General features: G+C 43.1%; 2 protein-coding genes across 2 annotated transcripts in view; one reads left to right on the forward strand and one right to left on the reverse strand.

Moving 5' to 3' along the window:
- Positions 1–9,205, reverse strand: part of tmtopsa (teleost multiple tissue opsin a) — a 119,962-nt gene extending 110,757 nt beyond the window's left edge. The window contains exon 1 of the mRNA XM_049597315.1: positions 8,833–9,205. Within this exon, the coding sequence (XP_049453272.1) occupies positions 8,833–9,205 (373 nt within the window). The remainder of the gene's footprint in view (positions 1–8,832) is intronic.
- Positions 1–21,882, forward strand: part of LOC125901590 (ubiquitin carboxyl-terminal hydrolase 37-like) — a 311,232-nt gene that overhangs the window by 178,815 nt on the left and 110,535 nt on the right. The gene's annotated exons all lie outside the window — the stretch shown is intronic.

Genomic DNA, 21,882 nt, shown 5'->3' on the forward strand with positions numbered 1-21,882 from the left:
GTTCAGTCATTCAAAAATCTAAGAAGTTATGGGCTAAAAGCAAGAGCATAAAGTAGAAATCAATGTCAACAGGGAGCAGGAATACAATGTCCCAACACCAAGCTAACAATGTCTTTTGTCATTGACAGTGATGCCCTCTAATACGAAGGAGCATCGATCATTCAGGAAAGCTTTATAGAGATTTGGTGAAGACAGACACAGTCACTTTGTCAAAGCTGCACCCAGCGTTATTCATCCAAACAATCAATTTCACTTTTCCTTGCTCTGACCCTCCCTCACTCTTTCTTTCACTCTGTTTTTATGAGGCCATTGAAGAATTACTCATCCATAACAAATGGAGGTTCTAATGATGTCTTGGAGCCATCGCTCTTTCTCTTTCAAACAGTTTCCTCTTCCTGCTCTGTTTTAGCTCGTAGACGCCAAAGTCCTGTCAGACAGATTTTAATAAATTGGGTCCTTGTGGATGTCAGTGTTACACATCTTCTGATGGTGCTAAGTCTCGACACAACACTAGGGTTAGCAAGGCAGTGGATACAATCAGAGTACATCTAGATACTGAGAAAAGTCGGAGGCTCGCTTTATTCTCAGTGATATGACTAAACGTAGTAATCTTGTTTTGGAAATTGCCAACTTATCCCAGAGGAAGTGGAAGTAGTGCTTGTGAGTCTGTTTTCAATTTAAAAGTTTGACAGATTTAAGAGGCTCTTAAGCAAAAGAAAATTCAATTTAGTTAAGTTGAACATACTGTGTGAAAATTGTAGCAGTAGACCAGGGAGAGCAACAGGGCTGCCTGGTGAGAAAAGTCAGGGAGGGACTTGTATGCATCATAAATCTGACTCACTGAGTGTAATTTGTGTGAGTCTTTAGTTCCTTCCTTTTCTACATGGATAACTTAACTGACCTAACAAGCACAGGCCCAGGGGCCCATGGAGTCCGGAGGCCCCCTAAACATCACCTGCAAAATGTCACTGAAGGAGATACAAAACAATACTGGGTTTCAAAATGAATTCCAAGAGACACAAAACTACCACAAAAAGATGCAAAACTACCACAAAACGATACAAACTACCACAAAGAGATACAAAACTACCTCAGAGATGCAAAACTACAACAAGAAATGTGAAACTACCTCAAAGATACACAGAACTATGACAAGAGATGCAAAACTTCTAATAGGAAATGCAAACAGTCTCAAAACTACACCAAAGATCAAAAACTACCACAAAAAAAATAGAAACAGAGGCAAAACTACCACTAAGAGTTGCACAACTACTCCAAATGGATGAAAAACTACCATAAAGAGATGCAAACAAAGATACAAAGCTACCACAGAGATTAAAAAAACACAGGGATGCAGAATCACCACAAAGAGATGCCAGACTACCACTGGGATGCAGAACTATCACAAAGAGATGCCAAACTGCCACAAAGAAATGCAAAACTACTACAAGGAGATACAAAACTACCTCAGCAAACAAAGAGATACAAAACTACCTCTGAGATGCAAAGCTACCACAGGGATGAAAAAGCGCTTTAAAGAAATTTAAAACTACCACAGAAATACAAAACTACCACAGAGATGCAAAACTACCACAGAGATACAAAACTACCACAGAAATGCAAAATTACCATAAAGAAATGCAAAACTACCACAGAGATACAAAACTACCACAGAGAAACAAAACTACCACAGAGATGCAAAACTACCACAGAAATGCAAAGCTACCACTGGGATGAAAAACTGCTTTAAAGAAATTCATAACTACCATTAAGAGATGCAAAACTACCATAGAGATACAAAACTACCATAAAGAGATGCAAAACTACCACAAAGATACAAAACTACCACAGAAATGCAAAACTACCATAAAGAGATGCAAAACTACCACAAAGATACAAAACTACCATAAAGAGATGCAAAACTACCACAGAGATGCAAAACTACCACAAAGAGATGCAAAACTACCACAGAGATGCAAAACTACCACAGAAATGCAAAGCTACCGCTGGGATGACGAACTGCTTTAAAGAAATGCAAATCTACCATAAAGAAATATAAAACGACTATAAAGAAATACAAAGCTACCACAGAGATACAAAGCTACCATAAAAAAATACAAAACTACCACAGAAATGCAACACTACCATAAAGAAATATAAAACTACCATAAAGAAATGCAAAACTACCATAAAAATACAAAACTACCATAAAGAAATATAAAAATACCATAAAGAAATGCAAAACTACCATAAAAATACAAAACTACCATAAAGAAATATAAAAATACCATAAAGAAATGCAAAACTACCATAAAAAAATGCAAAACTACCATACAGAAATAGAAAACAACCATAAAGAAATATAAAACGACTATAAAGAAATACAAAACTACCATAAAGAAATATAAAACTACCATAAAGAAATGCAAAACTACCATAAAAAATACAAAACTACCATAAAGAAATATAAAACTACCATAAAGAAATACAAAACTACCACAGAAATACAAAACTACCATAAAGAAATATAAAACTACCATAAAGAAATGCAAAACTACCACAGAGATACAAAACTACCATAAAGAAATATAAAACTACCATAAAGAAATGCAAAACTACCACAGAGATACAAAACTACCATAAAGAAATGCAAAACCGCCATAAAAAAATACAAAACTACCATAAAGAAATACAAAACCGCCATAAAAAAATACAAAACTACCATAAAGAAATACAAAACTACCACAGAGATGCAAAACTACCATAAAGAAATACAAAACTACTACAGAGATACAAAACTACCACAAAGAGATGCAAAACTACCTTGACATGCAAAGCTACCACAGGGATGAAAAACTGCTTTAAAGAAATACCAAACTACCACAAAGAGATTCCAATACCGCAGAGATGCAAAACTACCATAAAGAAATGCAAAACTACCATAAAAAATACAAAATTACCATAAAGAAATATAAAACTACCATAAAGAAATACAAAACTACCACAGAAATACAAAACTACCATAAAGAAATTAAAACTACCACAGAGATACAAAACTACCATCAAGAAATATAAAACTACCATAAAGAAATGCAAAACTGCCACAGAGATACAAAACTACCATAAAGAAATGCAAAACCGCCATAAAAAAATACAAAACTACCATAAAGAAATACAAAACCGCCATAAAAAAATACAAAACTACCATAAAGAAATGTAAACTACTACAGAGATACAAAACTACCACAAAGAGATGCAAAACTACCTTGACATGCAAAGCTACCACAGGGATGAAAAACTGCTTTAAAGAAATACCAAACTACCACAAAGAGATTCCAATACCGCAGAGATGCAAAACTACCATAAAGAAATGCAAAACTACCATAAAAAATACAAAATTACCATAAAGAAATATAAAACTACCATAAAGAAATACAAAACTACCACAGAAATACAAAACTACCATAAAGAAATTAAAACTACCACAGAGATACAAAACTACCATCAAGAAATATAAAACTACCATAAAGAAATGCAAAACTGCCACAGAGATACAAAACTACCATAAAGAAATGCAAAACCGCCATAAAAAAATACAAAACTACCATAAAGAAATGCAAAACCGCCATAAAAAAATACAAAACTACCATAAAGAAATGTAAACTACCACAGAGATACAAAACTACCACAAAGAGATGCAAAACTACCTTGACATGCAAAGCTACCACAGGGATGAAAAACTGCTTTAAAGAAATACCAAACTACCACAAAGAGATTCCAATACCACAGAGATGCAAAACTACCATACAGAAATATAAAACTACCATAAAGAAATACAAAACTACCACAGAGATGCAAAACTACCATAAAGAAATACAAAACTACCACAAAGAGATGCAAAACTGCCACAAAGATACAAAACTACCACAGAAATGCAACACTACCACAAAGAGATGCAAAACTACCACAACTGAATAAAAAAACACAAACAGATGCAAAATTATTGCAAATGGATGTAAACTATCACAAAAAGTTGCTAAACTACGACAGAGATGAAAAACTACCACAAAGAGATACAAAACTCCCAAAACATTCATGCAAATAGCCACAGAGTGTGTCTCATTCAGACTGGGTGTCCTGCCCCTCTCGGAGTCAGAGGACAGTTCACATGTCTCTGTCCAGGAGCCCATTGTCTCACAGTCAGTCCAGGGTCTGCTGTCACTGTGCAGATACACAGTCCCAGTGGTCAGAGTCACAGAGGTGCAGGGAAGCAACAAATCAGCTGCTAAATTCTGTCCCAGAAGGTTTTTCTTACATCACCTTTCACCGAGTACAGCAGGTAATAGTCCTGCTCTAGATGACGACAAACAGTCTAAATCTTTAGTTACCGCAGGTTTTAGAAGCCATGATGTTTGGCTTGTGTGTTTGTTAGTGGGTGCATGGCTACCCATAGGTTTTATGCATCAGGAGATTAGATGCACTGACGAAGAACCCTTGTGTTAGATTTATAGGTCCTTTATATAAACTTCGTCAGACTAAAGCTACCTGATTAATCCAGGAGCCCATTGTCTCACAGTCAGTCCAGGGTCTGCTGTCACTGTGCAGATACACAGTCCCAGTGGTCAGAGTCACAGAGGTGCAGGGAAGCAACAAATCAGCTGCTAAATTCTGTCCCAGAAGGTTTTTCTTACATCACCTTTCACCGAGTACAGCAGGTAATAGTCCTGCTCTAGATGACGACAAACAGTCTAAATCTTTAGTTACCGCAGGTTTTAGAAGCCATGATGTTTGGCTTGTGTGTTTGTTAGTGGGTGCATGGCTACCCATAGGTTTTATGCATCAGGAGATTAGATGCACCTTGTGTTGTCCTTTATATAAACCTGATTAAGGACATCCAAAGTGCAGTATGCAGTCAGTGTGCTGTTGTATAGGGAGGTAATCCTGTTAAAAGCCATGCAGAAAGTTGGCATGTTTTATTCCAGTGATCAGTGAACTGTAGGAAGTCATTTTTAAAAGAAGCTGACCATGAATACCAGCGGCTGCGTTCATTTCTTTGGGCCATATCGCCTGAAACAAAGTGGGGTGACAGATTATTAAAACATGTCCGTTATAATTTGGCCATCTATACGAGTATAACCAACTTCTGATTCAGTGAAGTTGTTAGCTAGACGATAGATATGAGATGACATGTGAATGAATAAAAGTTTTTGACATCTGATCAGTCAAGCACGCCGCTCAGTATGAACAAGGAGAACTCTGAGGGCTTTTGGTTGTGGACTTCCCACATCCACATACACAACATGCAAGGTACCCTGGGTTCCTTCAACAACAAAACCACGTGGTTAGATTTAGGAAAAAAGAACAGGGTTTGGCTTTAGAATCTTATGGAACACGAATACTGGTCTCTGGTGTTTGTTAGACCCATCCACCACTCCTCCCACCTGCCCCAGTCGGCGTTTCGCTGCCTCAACTTTCGTCCTTGTCCTGTTGTGTTTCCCCCTGAGGCCACCAGGGGCTGTTAAACTATAACGGCAACCAGATTTCGACCACTTTGGAGTGAGTCCTGGCTCGTTTTCCCTCTGTTTTTCTTGTTCCCAGAGGCCTGTACCACAAAGCCAGTTCAACCTACCCAGTTTATCTTCTCATTATCTGGTTTGACTAACCCGTCACATCGGCCGTCTGGATAACCAACACTACAGAGCTGTTTATCAACCAGTTCAGTCAACTCTGGGTTTTTCTATCCAGCCACGAGCAAAGAGGCGGGGGTGTTAATTATGAGCGGCATAATCAGAACCATGAATGAAGTAGGTTTCTTCATATCATAGCTATTACATAGTGACATTAGAATAGAGAATATTTTGCTGTTTAGTTGGATGATGATGAAACTTCCTTGAATCTGTCACATAAAACACTTAAAAGTAACACCAGACTGTTTCCGCTGCTGAAGTAAAGAGTGTAAAAGTAGTCAATGACTGACGAGGTCTGTCTGACTGAAATGTTCCATTTATAATAACAGGAGCCAATTAACAGTGTGGATTATTTTACTAATGAGATATCATCTGTTTTATCCCAGTTCTTATCACACAGGTGTCTCATGTTATTTTGAGCTGCAGTGATGAATCAGTGTCAATTATCAACACTGTCACTGTGGACTAAAATAAGCTTTGCATAAGTTAAAATCATGTGTTTAGTGTGTAAACAATCTGTTTGTTAGGAGCGAGTTAGCTGTTCAGCATCAGTTACCACAGTGATTTCAGTAAAAAGAGAACCAGCTTTGTAGTACTGAAAACCCAGAGTTAACCCTGAAGTTACGTCACTAACTCTGTAGTACAGGTACTGGTTCTTTTGTTTTTGGGATATGTGACATGTTGTCAGTTATTGAGAAACACACCCACAGCTGATTAATTCCCTCACACTATGCACACTTGTGAAATGAGCCCAGTCTTACTCCAAAGTCGTCGAAATCCAGCGCTTGGGCAGTGACTTGCAGCATCAGAAACCAACCAAAAAAGGCTTCCTTTAATGTCAGCATAATACGCGGCCGGTTGCTGTTATAATTAAACAGTGACAGAAGGAAACATGGCTGGACAAGGACAAAAGTTAAGGTGGCAAAAGTCCAAGCGGGGTGGGCGGGAGGGGTGGTGGACGGGTCCAACGAACACTGACTTTCACCCAAGAGAGCGGTGTTTGTGTCCTGTAAGACTCCAAAGCCAAACCCAGTTCTTTTTTCTTAACCCTAACCACGTGTTTTGGTTGTTGAAGGAAAAAAACAACATAAATTTGTGGTTGTACCAATGTAGTGCTTTTATTTTGAAAGAGACTGTATGTAAACGTTAAATTTCCTGTGAAAGAAGAAGTGTACTTTGAAAGAAGACAATGCATGCAACAAGCTCAACTTGGCACGGTGTCTCAGAACGTCAACAACCAACACACCCAGGGTACCTTTCAAGATGTGGACATGTAAAGTCCATGAGCAAACGTCAATAAGTGACGAGTTTGGAGTGAGAATGTGTTGGTGAAATGGGAGGGGCAGTTTCTGTGTAAGCTCAATGTTTGAAATAATGGTGTTGTCGAAAGTCCAGGAGGATGGAAACGTTAGTGTTAATAATAGATTATGAAGCTGAGCAGCAGTGTGCTGATCCTCGGTTCAAAAACTTTTAAATCTGCCAAATATTGTTTTAAAAATTCACTTTAATTGGAACTTGTATAAAACACACTGGTGCAAATGTTAAAATATTGTGTTCATGTCAAAGAGTGGAGAAATTAGTGTTTTTAAAAACCCCATCTCTCAGGCCGCCTAGCCTTCAAAGGTTGTTTGGATGCTTTGGGAAGCTTTTAAAGCAATTAGTGGGACTGATAGCAAGAAAGCCTGTTCATTAAAGAACTTCAAATCAGGCATCAGGCCAACCACTCCTTATAGTTCCCTCTCAGCTTTGGCATCATTTCATCCAAATTACTCAAACACATACATCTGTAGCATTGATTGATACCGTGCTCAGGGGAAATTAATGGTATTCTCTCTTTTATGCTCAATACATAACTTGTTATTTGCAGTTTTCACATAGCAACCCTCCAAATAATGAACACTAAGCTTTTCTTTGGAGCTCAGTGTCCCAGCCTGGCTCTGCTCCAGCTGACTGAGTTAGTGCTGTTTCCTCAGTTGCATCATTGTGCCCCATTTGCATCGATATCAGCACTCCTGAGCGAAGGTGGGACCAGACTCTCCCTCCTCATTACGCATCTCCCCCGGGCGATTTTATCCCGCAACAAATGCTGCCGCTGCATCTGCCACAGCTCTGCGCAGGCACTGAGACCGCGTCCCCTCACAAACCCGCCACAGATCTGCACGGGCAGCTAAATGAACAGTGATGAGGCTTCCCTCGCCTCGGGCACAGTCACTCAGCTGTACGGTAACAAGCATTTAGCGGCCATTTAATAGCAGGCTGTACATTCACGTCCAGCACGCGCGGCAGCCAAATCACCCGCTGACAGTCCTGCGTGGCAGCTTCTCAGAGTTCATAATGACATTTGAACAAATGACTAAGCGTCTGTAAGGAAGCACTGAGTGCACCATATGCTTTCCTAAATACCCCCAGCGATCATATGCCGTGAAAATGCATGCACGTGAAGCTCTGGAAGTGATTCAACAGCCTGGCATGCAGCACCAGACAGAGATAATGACACACAAGACTGCTTTTTACAACTCATCACCAGCACGATACCTGCGCACCTGCATGTGGGGCACCATCAGGGACAGTGGGTGTGAATCCTGCGAGTCTGTGATCTGCAACTTCTCCAAACATACTGTGAATTGCGCGTTTTTACGCAATTAGCGATAATAAGGTACCCCGCGCCACCACCAAGACCTTAACAATCTCTGTGAGGGCAGACTGCAGGATGATCACACCCAAAATTAAGAGAGGAAGCTTAAGAGACGGGAAGGACAGTGTCAAAGTGTGAGGAGGCATGAAACACTAATGAATATGCAGAGTATGATAAAGGTTTGAGGAATTTGGCGCATACGCATTTTCTCATTGTCCAAATCATCCAGCTCCGCCGATTTTCAGCCTTTAATCTGAAAGTTTGACACGACCACAAAAACGCACCGTGCACATCACCGCGTGCCTGATACAGAAAGAGAGTCAAATATTTTTCTAATGTGCCAAAATCCTCAATTTCGAGCCCAGAAATGAGGCTTAACACGAGCGCAGTGTTCCGAGAAGGATGCAGCGCAACATCGCTCACAACCACAAATACACAGTCATCTACAAATGGAACAGAAACCCAAAAATAAACTGTCAATGCTCGATTAGATTCCGCATTTCTACTCACCAAAGAGGGAGTTGGCGAATCCGTACCACACGCATCCGCCGTCTCCTATGAGCCACCGTCCCTGCGTGCTGGCGGCGAAGCTGAACGGAGTCCCCAGTACGCACACCAGCAGGTCGCTGATGGAAATGTTAATCAGGAGCAGGTTGATGGGCGACCGCAGCATCTTGTAGCGGCAGAAGAGCACGAGCACCAGCAGGTTGTTCATAAGTCCGAGAGTGCCGATGAAGCCAAGGCACACGGCCACAATCAGGTGCCCCGTCGGGGTGAGGGTGGTCCGGTATGAGCCTCCCCCCAAGTGCCCTTCCCCGGCTGCGGCGCACAGAGCGCTGTTGACCCCTGCGCAGCCGCTCAGGCTCACGTTGGACACGATCATCGCAGTCCGGTGTCACGGCGGTGGCACACTGGGTGGCCGCGGCGCACTGAGCGGCAGCTAATATGTCGTTGCCATTTCTTTTTCTTTTTTTCTGTGTGTGGAAAGATAATGTAAAGACAAGCTGTCGCCAGTTGCTGGTTGCTGGATGCTGGTTGCCAGCGACACTTGTTGCTGTAAGAAATGTGGAAAAAGTTGAGCCAAGAGAAAATGTGGGACAGTAAAAAAGTTTGTTTGTTGGGGATGTCAAAACTTTGTTGCGCTCAGGGGGAGGAGGGGAAATTTAGATTTGGTTCGTCTTTGCTCCACCGTGTGGCACACTCTCACTCTTTCCACAGGCGCTCCTGTCTCTCACACAGACACCTTCCCTCTCTGGCCGTGTTTAAATCACTGTTGCCCGCTCTCCTGCAGCTGACGTCTGGGCTGAGGGGGGGCGGAGGCGGAGCACGGTGCAGGTTCAGTGGGGAGCAGCGTGGAAATCAGACCGTGATCATGTGGCTCAGAGACGGTGCTGCTACACTCAAGCTGCTGGAAGACAGTCCGGCTTAAAGTTTCAGGAGGTGCTCTGTCTGTCCCTGTCTTTGTCCCTGTCTCTGTCTCTGTCTCTGTCTCTGTCCCTGTCCCTGTCTTGGTCCCTGCCTCTGTCTCTGTCTCTGTCCCTGTCCCTGTCCCTGACTCTGTCTCTGTCTCTGTCCCTGTCTTGGTCTCTGCCTCTGTCTCTGTCTCTGTCCCTGTCCCTGTCCCTGACTCTGTCTCTGTCTCTGTCCCTGTCTTGGTCCCTGCCTCTGTCTCTGTCTCTGTCCCTGTCCCTGTCCCTGTCCCTGACTCTGTCTCTGTCTCTGTCCCTGTCTTGGTCTCTGCCTCTGTCTCTGTCCCTGTCCCTGTCCCTGACTCTGTCTCTGTCTCTGTCTCTGTCCCTGTCTTGGTCCCTGCCTCTGTCTCTGTCTCTGTCCCTGTCCCTGACTCTGTCTCTGTCTCTGTCTCTGTCCCTGTCTTGGTCCCTGCCTCTGTCTCTGCCTCTGTCCCTGTCCCTGTCTCTGTCTCTGTCCCTGTCCCTGTCTTTGTCCCTGACTCTGTCTCTGTCCCTGTCTTTGTCCCTGCCTCTTTCCCTTTTTCTACCCCTGTCTCTGTTTCTGTCTCTGTCTCTCTGTCTCTGTCTCTGTCCCTGTCTCTTTCCCTGTTTCTATCCCTGTCCCTGCCCCTGTCCCTGCCCCTGTCCCTGTCTCTGCCCCTGTCCCTGTCCCTGCCTCTGTCCCTGCCCCTGTCCCTGCCTCTGTCCCTGCCCCTGTCCCTGTCCCTGTCTCTGCCCCTGTCCCTGCCCCTGTCCCTGTCTCTGCCCCTGTCCCTGCCTCTGTCCCTGCCTCTGTCCCTGTCCCTGTCTCTGCCCCTGTCCCTGCCCCTGTCCCTGTCTCTGCCCCTGTCCCTGTCCCTGCCTCTGTCCCTGCCCCTGTCCCTGCCTCTGTCCCTGCCCCTGTCCCTGTCCCTGTCTCTGCCCCTGCCCCTGTCCCTGTCCCTGTCTCTGCCCCTGTCCCTGTCCCTGTCTCTGCCCCTGCCCCTGTCTTTGCCTCTGTCTCTGTTCCTGCCTCTGTCTCTATCTCTATCCCTGTCCCTGTCTCTGCCCCGTCTCTGTCTCTGTCTCTGTCCCTGTCCCTGCCCCTGCCCCTGCCCCTGCCCCTGTCCCTGTCTCTGCCCCTGTCTCTGTCTCTGTCCCTGTCTCTGTCCCTATCTCTATCCCTGTCCCTGTCTCTGCCCCGTCTCTGTCTCTGCCCCTGCCCCTGTCTTTGCCTCTGTCTCTGTCCCTGCCTCTGTCCCTGCCTCTGTCCCTATCTCTATCCCTGTCTCTGTCTCTGTCTCTGCCCCTGTCCCTGTCCCTTTCCCTTTCCCTTCCCTCTCCCTGTCTCTGTCTCTGTCTCTGTCTCTGTCCCTCTCTCTCCTGGTGCTGAGCACATATTGATGCTCGCCTCTGTCCGTGGTGCTGAACACAGTCTCTGGGGAGCGAATCAGCAGCAGCTCCACTCATCAGCTGTTTACTCTGGTCCGTCTGCATTTTAATAGCAGGGTTGAAATAAATACATAAAATTGATTTAAGAGTGCAAAGCTGTGCGCATTAATATCTTTGATTCAGGTCATTAAGTATGAGCTCAGGGACATTTACTATACAATGAATACCTACCATCCACAGAGGACTTTGAAAAGACTTTTAAAAGAATAAAGTCTGACGCCCTCACGTCTAAGATTATGCAAAGACTGGGGAGCTGACAGGGTCACTGTTTGCAAGACTGTAACTAGATTCCTTTCAAGATTATTTCTAATTCTGCTCCTGGTGGGAAAAAAATATGCCAAAGTGCCTTTAGGAAATGTGACAGAACAATAATTTCTTACCTGTCTGCAAAACACGTCTAGAATAGGGGTGGGCGATGTGGCCCCAAAATAATGGCCTGATATTTCAGGGTATTTTCAACGGTATTCTTGAGGATATGAGAAATAAAATAGAAATTTAAGAAGACTAAATTGTAACAAAATAAGTGATACAATTTTACAGTTTGCTTCAAATATTCAGTAAAAACTAAACTAAAATGATCTCTCATGTCTTTAGTTTGTGAACAACAACAGTAACTCAGAGTGAGATTCAGATTCTGTTTACAATATTAATAGTTCAACAAAATAAAATCTACCACAAATTACACATTTAAACAGCTCATCACTTGACGACACCGACTCCCGTGTGCGCACGGTGAGAGAGGAGAGGGAGAGACGCTGTGCTGCTAGAGGAGCCGCTGAATGAGTTCCCTCTGAGCAGTAAGACACTAAAAGAGTCTGAGAAGTCCGGGGCTGTTCATAAAACATTCAGGACGCCACAGTTTATTCCACACTACTGAAGCTGCTCCTCTTTTTGGAACCACTATGTAGTCGCTAATAACTTAGCTCTTAGCCATGCTTGTTGTTGCCATGGGTAACAGTATGATGTCAATATGTCAACAAGATTCTTTTTTTGGCTTTTTGCCTGTATTAGATGTATTAGACCTGCTTCACCCACTAAGCCACCAGGTGTCCCATTAAACATGGACTCTTGTTCACTCCACCAGCTCCTCCTCATTTTCCCACCAGAAAACTGAGGCTTGTTCATGTTCTTGCGCCTCCTATGAGTCCCCTCTGTGCAGAGGTCTCTTCCTCTCCAAACAAACGGACCAGGTGATTTAAACCAGTAAAAACACTGGAGACAGCAGTTTCACGTTACAAATCAGTGTTTCTCCAATGCTGTTTGGCTCAGCTGCTGCTAATGTGAGCTCACCTTTTTTCTCTGATAATTTAAGATCCAGATGATCCAGATCCAGACCCACTGATTTAGATCGTTAAAAACACTGAATAAAGCAGTTTCACGTAAAAAACAACAAAAACAGACGCTGCCTGTCGTGGAGGGACTGCTACCTACGGTGGCTGACACGAAAATGCAAATGTCCCTGTCTAGAGCCAGTGTTTGATTTGTCTGTAATGGGCCACGGTAGAAACATGGTTGTGTGACATGGTCATCTCCGTGGATGAGGACCTGTCATGATCCTGAGTTTTTGTTAATATTCTGTTATCTTGTGGACCTTGTTTTGCGGTTTTCTGTTTGTCTTCTTCCTTGTTTCATGTCATTCATTCATGTTTAATCTGTTTCATTCTTTCATCTGTTTTATTTTGTAGATTCTCTGCTTGTGGTCATAAAGGGATGGACATGGTCAGCAACAATACTCAGGTAGGCTGTGGTGTTTAAACCATGCTCAGTTGGTACTAAGGGGCCCAAAGTGTGCCAAGAAAATATCCCCCACACCATCACACCACCAGCAGCAGCCTGAACCCTTGATACAAGGCAGGATGGATCCATGCTTTCATGTTGTTTACACCAAATTCTGACCCTACCATCTGAATGTGGCAGCAGAAATCCAGACTCATCAGACCAGGCAACGTTTTTCCAATCTTCTATTGTCCAGTTTTGGTGAGCCTGTGTGAACTGTAGCCTCAGTTTCCTGTTGTTAGCTGACAGGAGTGGCACCTGGTGTGGTCTTCTGCTGCTGTAGCCCATCTGCTTCAAGGTTGGACGTGTTGTTGCTTCAGAGATGGTCTTCTGCAGACCTTGGTTGTAAGCAGTGGTTATTTGAGTCACTGTTGCCTTTCTATCATCTTGAACCAGTCTGGCCATTCTCCTCTGACCTCTGGCATCAACAAGGCATTTTCTCTTTGTCAGACCATGCTCTGTAAACCTTAGAGATGGTTGTGTGTGAAAATTCCAGTAGATCAGCAGTTTCTGACAGACCAGCCTGTCTGGCACCAACAACCATGCTACGTTCAAAGACATGATGCTCAGTTTGAACTTCACCAGGTCGTCTTGACCATGTCTACATGCCTAAATGCATTGAGATGCTGCCATGTGATTGGCTGATTAATTTGCAAGTGTACCTATTAAAGTGGCTGGTGAGTGTATATGACAGGACACAGTCCCAGTTTTTATTTTCAGGTAATTGCACACTAAAGAAAACACACTTCTTATATTATATTCCATTTCTGCCAGTTTCTCCCTCTAAATCCTTCACACTGGACCTTTAAGACAACCAAACAATGGAGATCACAGGAGTGTTCACCACCTGAGGTAAAACTTTCATGATTTTATTCCAACATTTGAAATCTGTCTGTGACAGTAAAATTTGCTTTAAAAGTCATTTGGTGTGAGGCCGGCATATATCACACCTTAAGTTTGTTTTAAAATGAAACGTTGTCCATTTTTCGGCACAAATGGACGTCTTAAGAATATAGTGCTGTACTTTTAGTTAGGAACAATGAATCGAGGCACTGCTGACTCATTGTCTGGATTTAGCCTCACACAATAGTCAGAATCACTCTCATGTCAAAAATTCCAGGTGACTCAATTTGGTGTTGTTTCAGACCGTAAGATGGAGATGAGGTCACTTTGGGGCGCTGAGTAACACTCAGCAAAGCAGAAGTAAACTCAGCATGACTCAGAGCTGTCACAGTTACCCAGAGGTTTGGATATTTGGCATGTAAGCTGCTTTTTTACCCACAGAGGGAATCAATTTAAGTAGATTTTCCGCTGTCCGATGACTTTTTTCTTTTCTGTTTTGGTTGATTCTATCTGTGAAATTGAATCATCATTTTTTCCCTCCGTCTGCCAGCAGTGAAAACATACACTCCAGGTATGGCAGCTTCAGACTGGAATAATGAGCAGCAGAGAAATGCTAAAACATGATGAGTGTCAGGCATCTACCCTCATGGTGTCCACATATTCTAGCACAGGCTGAGAGAAGCAGCGAGCCTTGTTTTGCAGATAGCACACCCTGTGCTACTGAACCTTTGCTCCCGACTGAGTCAAACAAGCACAATCTGGACCAGCTACCTGCTCCGCTGCAGTGCTAAACAACCCTCTCATCTGCTAACTACTTTACATGGGTGACAGTTTAAGTGCGACCAGATGTAGACAGTACGAACAGCATGTCCTAATTTTAATGAGGTGGTCGCATATTAAGACTATGAAGTTTTTAAAGTAACAGAAAGCAGATGTGGGAGTGCTTTAATGACTTCCTAGCAGAACAGTTTGTACCTGGCAGCAGGTAACACAGATGTCTCTTTTGGATGCTGTATCTGCTCTGACCATTGGGCAATAAAGCACAGACACCTACAAGATGATCCACCAACAAAAGAGTCAAGCACATGTCACAATGTCAGCAATTAGTTGGTAATTAAATGCAACTCCATGTGGTCAAACGCTGGCATTTGGTGTTAAAGTGGTGCTCTTAATTACAAGTGGCCGGGTAAAAATATGCCCTCTGGAAAGTAAGAAAGAATCAGATGGGAAACTTCCTCTCCTCCTTCATTCTCTGGTCTAATCCCCTCCCACCAAATAGCCCCCTTGTCACTGTGAAGCAAGGTAATTACCCATTACCCAACTATACAGTGACATTTACTCTGACATCTTCCCCATATACAGTCCTACCTGTAATTGGGCTAAATTAAGACACTTGGGTTCTATTGTGAATATCACCCCCATCTAATCATCTCACTGGGACTGTGCAGTTGGTATTTAGCTGGATTTCTAGGTCAACTCAGTGGCGGCACTCTGGGGAAATGTTCAGGAAAATAAAGTACAAATGGGGTTAGAAGGGCAGCACAGTGGATCTGTGTAAATCAGAGGGAAGGTGCAACCACAATGCTGCTTTATGGTTATTATTATTCCACGTATTGATTTTTTTATGGGCTGTTATTATCATACTGTGTTATTAATTCCGTCTCATCTCATGCTCCGAATCTGAGATGAATAAGATTGTAACTTTTATTAAAGTGCCACACGTCCTGCCTCCATGTGCACAGAGAGGTCCCATCTGGACCGACGTTTGCTGGAGTTAACATTTAAACAATATCTCAAGGCAACTGAATCGAATGCAACTGGACTTCATTTTGTCTTAGAAGACGTTTCACCTCTTATCCAAGAGGCTTCATCAGTTCATGCTTGTCAGACTAGGCTGGAACTAGTCTGACAAACTGGTGTGGAACACCCAGGTATTTAACCTCTGGGGAGGTCTTCACAAGGTCAATGATGTCACTGATTCGTTAGTGCTCCAATGGTGTGTCAGTGACGGTCGTTGAAACTCCTGCTGCACCGGTGGTCGTTGGAGTCATTAGAGTCACATGAGGCCATTTGTGAACAACCATTGTTTTTAGAGGTTAAGCTGTTAAATCTCCTGGGCAAGGATGAAAGGACATAATGCTGTCCTTTCATCCTTGCCCAGGAGAACGAAGTCCAGTTGCATTCGATTCAATTGCCGTGAGATAACTATGACCTGGATAAATGAGAATATCCACAGGCATTTAAACAATAATGACACAACTGACTGACCAGCAGTCAGCGTGCTAATATATTTCATTAAAGTGTATTATGTTTCTGCATTTTTCACCCTGTTTATTGTGATTATGTAGCCTCACATGCTTTCCTGCAGCCTAATCTGCAATTACAGATCAAGATTTGAACCTAAAATTAAGTTAGAGGACAGCCACAGATTCAGCCTCCAATTATATTTCGTTAAGCCAAAGGCAGTGCAGCTCTTTGTGTCTCCGGTGGAGATATTACCAGTTATGCTGTTGCTCTGAACTTTGCATTGTCTCTCAGATGAGCTGTGTCAAGTGGGGGAGACAGTTGCATTGTTTTTGTGGATTTGATGCGACTTGATCTTTACAAAAGTCATAGCCCAGCACCAGAGACTGTATACAATAATGCCTGAAGAACATTTAAAGAGGTGGGTTATATAAAACTGGACAGTTTGGTGTTTAGTAGTCATAGAGACCAAAATAGTTTTTGCACCAGGCTGTAAACATGTTTATTTCTGCTGTAAAGTTGAGCATTTTAACATGAGGGTCTATGGGGACTGACTTGCTCTTGGAGCCAGCCTCAAGTGGCCATTAGAGGAACTGCAGTTTTTGGCACATCAGCTTTGGCTTCATTCTTCAGCCCTGAAGGTAGCTGCTTTCCCAGCACACAGTATAAGCTGATTATAGCTGCACATATGCAAGACGGTAGTATCCTTAGTTCTTGCTACAGAGTCTATATCTGTCTCGTTTATAGTTCAGTCAGGAGCGACTTGTCCTGAGAGGAAAGAATATTTATTTACATTTGCACATAAGTATGAGAAGTTTGAAAAGTCTTTGACGGTTAGACCCCATCGTGATGTTGTATATCCCAGGAGGGTGGTTGTTACATCCCTGCCAGAGATCTCAGGGAAGGAGGGAGTAACGGTAAGATGGAGGGAACATTCTAAAAAGAAAAAAGGCAAGCAAAACTAATCACCCTATTAAAGGAAGCTTAGTCAAAATGAAAATGGGAAAAACAACCACCAATGAAAAACGAGCTCCAAAAGGGAACCGGATCACAAAATAAAGAAAAGATTAAACACAGCCAACAAATATCACCACATGTAGCCCAGACTTTTACTTATTACCCATGTCTGAGAGACATGCAACTGTCACAGCCTTCTCACCTACTGGCAACGGCACTGCTCCTCCCTCATCCATTTATACACTCGCTGATGAGGAATGATGGAGATCAGCTGCACACTGAAAAAAAAGGGTGGGCCCAAAACATACAGGCATGTAACAGTGGTAAAGACGCAGTAGATTAGGGAACCCCTCCTATGGAGTCTAGACGCTGGTGTTGGTGATGAGATGAGATGAAGAGGGAGCTGAGGATCTGGATGTGAAGAGGAGTGGGCTCTGGATAAGGTGACTGCATGTGAGTGGGGTGGAGGAGAGCGTGATGATTCTGCCCAAAATGACAGCTGACAGGAGCAGAGAGGAGAACAGATTTAAAGTTTGGCAGCAGCAACATGAATGGCGGAAGGAGATCGTGGCAAAGTTTGATTGGCTAACCAGGAGAGGGAACGGCCATAGTCAGCTGATTGGTGGAAACAGTGGGAGTGGGACAGAGAGAAAATTGTGAATGGATATAGCATAAAGACTGTCTTTACAAGCTTTGCACTGGTTAGCATTGTCACCTCACAGCAAGAGGGTTCCTGGTTTGAACCTGTGGGGGATCCCTTCTGTGTAGAGCGTGGAGGTTTTCTCTGGGTACTCTGGCTTCCACCCACAGTCCAAAGACATGCAGGTTAATTGGTGACTGCATTTTAAACATGAAATTTCAGAAAACTTGTAAAACAAAAGATAACTGTCTTACTGAAAGTAATCAACTGTTAAAAGTTTTACCCTGTTCACCTGTAGTGTCTCCCATTATCTAATCCCTAATTAAATATAATCCCACTAAAGCTACCAACAGCAGCATCAACAGATTTCAAGAATTCACGCTGTCAACATGCCGCTGACATGCTCATTATTAACGTCACCGTACAACAACTGCAGACAAACTTCAGCCCAGCCACCTGGACAGACCAGCTGGATGTTTATGCTTTAGTGCGCACACAGAACATTTGGATGACAAACAGCTTTTTAGTCATCGTCATATTACATTCCTCGATACCGGTAGTTATGTAAGTGAGGAGGACCACAGTGAGGATGGGAAGTCTGAGTCAGAGGCAAAGCTGCAGGCTGCAAACATAATACAACTGCTACCAGACCCATTAATGTCTTCCAAACTGATATATGCACCAACTTCTAAGGTCCAGTGTGCAGGAATCAGGGGGTGTATTGACAGGAATGGAATATGATATAATAAGTTTCTTTGGTGTAAAATAACCTGAAAATAGGAGTTTTGTTTTTGTTTCTTTAGAACAGGGGTGACAACCTTTTTCTGATGAAGTACCATTGTTCAATTTTCTTGTTTATCAGTGTGCCATATCAATATGATGTCAGTCCCTTGCTCCTTAAAATTCTCCATGCTGTGCTATGTGACCTTTTGTTGTTCGAGGCACTGGTTTTAAGCAGCAGAGCTCACAGTCACTCATCAAGTGCAATGCTAAAGATGGAAACTTTCCTACCTGAATAGCTGAATGAGGGCAAATCAGAAGTTGTCTTCTTTGCCCCTCTGACTCCATCAAAGAGATTTCTGACCAGTTCGGCAGCCTCTCCATCAATGTCAAAATTCTTGGCGTGATATTTGACTCTGCCTTTAGTTTAACAAGCAAATTAATCAATCAATCAATTCAATTTTATTTATAAAGCCCAATATCACAAATCACAATTTGCCTCACAGGGTTTTACAGCATACGACATCCCTCTGTCCTTAGGACCCTCACAGCGGATAAGGAAAAACTCCCCAAAAAAACCCTTTAACGGGGGAAAAAAAACGGTAGAAACCTCAGGAAGAGCAACTGAGGAGGGATCCCTCTTCCAGGACGGACAGACGTGCAATAGATGTCGTACAGAACAGATCAACATGATAAATTAACAGTAATCCATATGACACAGAGAGAGAGAGAGAGAGAGAGAGAGAGAGAGAGAGAGAGAGAGAGAGAGATGCAGGTAATGACAGTATCTTACAACAACATTAATGGAAGTAATAATATTATAGTTATAGTTCTGGTTACTGCGGTACAATATGTTGAAAGTATGTATTAATACCTGGCAGTATACATGTGTGACAATAATCATATGTGTATAATAACAGAAGAAGTATGACTAATGACTAATGATGGCAGCAGCAGCAGGAGGCATCTGGCAGGACCACGGCAGCAGCACAACCACACACGTCACGCTGTCCAGGCACTGCTGCGATATGAGTTAATCTGAGAGACAGTGGAGCACAAAGGCTCCGGAGAAGAAGCCGAGTTAGTGACATCCAGAATGGCCGAGTTAGCTAGATGCAGTAATAGAATACGAGAGAGAGAGAGAGAGAGAGAGAGAGAGAGAGAGAAGGAGAGAAGGGGCCCGGTGTATTATAGAGGGGTCCTCCGGCAGACTAGGCCTAAGTCAGCCTAACTAAGGGCTGGTACAGGACAAGCCTGAGCCAGCCCTAACTATAAGCTTTATCAAAGAGGAAAGTCTTAAGTCTAGTCTTAAATGTGGAGACGGTGTCTGCCTCCCGGACCGTAACAGGAAGATGATTCCACAGGAGAGGAGCCTGATAGCTGAAGGCTCTGGCTCCTGATCTACTTTTGGAGACTTTAGGGACCACGAGTAACCCTGCGTTCTCAGAGCGCAGTGTTCTGGTGGGATAATATGGCACTATGAGCTCTCTAAGATATGACGGAGCTTGACCATTTAGAGCTTTATAAGTTAACAGTAGGATTTTAAATTCAATTCTGGATTTTACAGGGAGCCAGTGCAGAGAAGCTAAAACAGGAGAGATATGATCGCGTTTCTTAGTTCCTGTTAGTAAACGTGCTGCTGCATTCTGAATTAGCTGGAGAGTTTTTAAGGACTTACTAGAGCTACCTGATAATAGAGAGTTACAATAATCCAGCCTTGAGGTAACAAAAGCGTGGACCAATTTTTCTGCATCTTTTCGGGTCAGGATAGGCCTAATTTTCGCAATATTACGCAGATGAAAAAATGCAGTCCGTGAGGTTTGCTTTAAATTAATGCAGTTGTAAAAGCCAGCTTTTTCCAACTCTGCACCATATCGAAAATCAAGCCATTTCTGGAGATAGTCCCACACTCTCATCTCCCGTTTGGTCTACTGTAACCCTCTATACACCTGTATTAGTCAGTCCTTTCCATCCTGCATCCAGCTGGTTCAGAAGGCCATTGCAAGGCTCCTCATAGGTACCCGTAAGAAAGACTGTGTCACACCTGTTTTAGCCTCTCTCCTCTGGCAGCCTGTAAAGTTCAGGATTGATTTTAAGGTCCTTTTTGTTTACAAAGCCCTTAATGGTCTGGCCCCATTCTACATCGCAGAGACCTCCTAACCCCTTATTCTACCCCAGTTCCTTTCTGTCACACGCTCCAGATTCAAGCTCAGGGGTGATGGAGCCTTTGCTGATGTTGTCAGCTGCTCGTCATTAAGCGTCTCCATCGAGTCTTCCTGTTTTTGTTTTTTTCTCATTTATCTCCAGAAACTCAACCATGACAGAGGTACGTCATGTTTCTGTCCTTACTTTGGTTACTAAGGTCCAACAACTTAAATTAATTCATTAAGTGTAAGACCAAGATCAGAAGAAAAACTTAAATCAACATTTTAACAAAACCTCAAGGAGACCACTTGAGGATGCTTGTGTAACCGATATTTTTTCAAGGAAACCTTAACTTAGATAATCTTAACTTAAACAGCTTTGTGCAACCAGCCCCAGTTCCTTGTCTACGGAGGTCGCCGTTTTGCACCACCATGTTTCTACAGTATCCCAGAATGGACAAACATAACATGGAATCTAGATAGGGCTATTCATGTTTCACGACAGCCACCATAGTTTGTAGCCATTTTTTATGTGAATCTGCTTTATTCAGTTTTCTACAGGTTTAAATCTCTGGGTCTGTTTGCTTTTAAGAGGAAGAGACCTCTGTGGATAATTCAGCTACCTGTAAAAACCACCTGAACAATGAACACTGAAGGAATTCTAATCTGGAGAAGTTTCAGCTGGTTGCAATCTGTAGTCCTCACTGCTAGATGCCATTAAATCCCTCTAAATCTTCCTCACTGGACCTTTAATGATCGCAGGTAAAATGACTACCAGTGATGTTTATTTTCTTGTTTTTGAAGATTATGTGGTTCAGGGGAAAAAGGCTCTTCAGTCTGGTTTGGTGTCCTTGTATTGTTATATAAATCTTTATAATTCTTCTTCCAGACTGTCACTGTTTCAGTATCGGGCCTGGAATCAGTACATTTGATTTGTTTATCCTGCCTCCCAGAGAGATTACGGAGGCCTCGGTGCTTTGTTTGTGTCAACATTATGCTGCCCCCAAAGGGTGCCCAGCTCAAGGTTAAAGTATCACCAGGTATCGCTGCCTTGCATCCAAATAATCTGAAAGGAGAGGGTGTACAGTAGAACTTTGTATGCAAAGGGTCCAACTGCTGCCATATTGTCAGAGACTGAAAACACGGTGACATCTCACAGAGTCAAGGAGAGGAAACGGACAGAGAACAAAGGAGCTCCGGAGAGAGCAGGTGTAGAGAGACGAACCAAAGGTCAACAAACATGAGGGGTTTGCTGCTGTGTCAAAGGAGTTTGCTACAGCAAGTTTTAGTTACTCAACATTTTTTCTCCTGTAAAAAGTGTATTTTAAACCCCCATCACATCGGCATTTTGTTC

This window comes from Epinephelus fuscoguttatus, linkage group LG15, assembly GCF_011397635.1.
Source record: "Epinephelus fuscoguttatus linkage group LG15, E.fuscoguttatus.final_Chr_v1".
NCBI classification, from domain to species: domain Eukaryota; kingdom Metazoa; phylum Chordata; class Actinopteri; order Perciformes; family Serranidae; genus Epinephelus; species Epinephelus fuscoguttatus.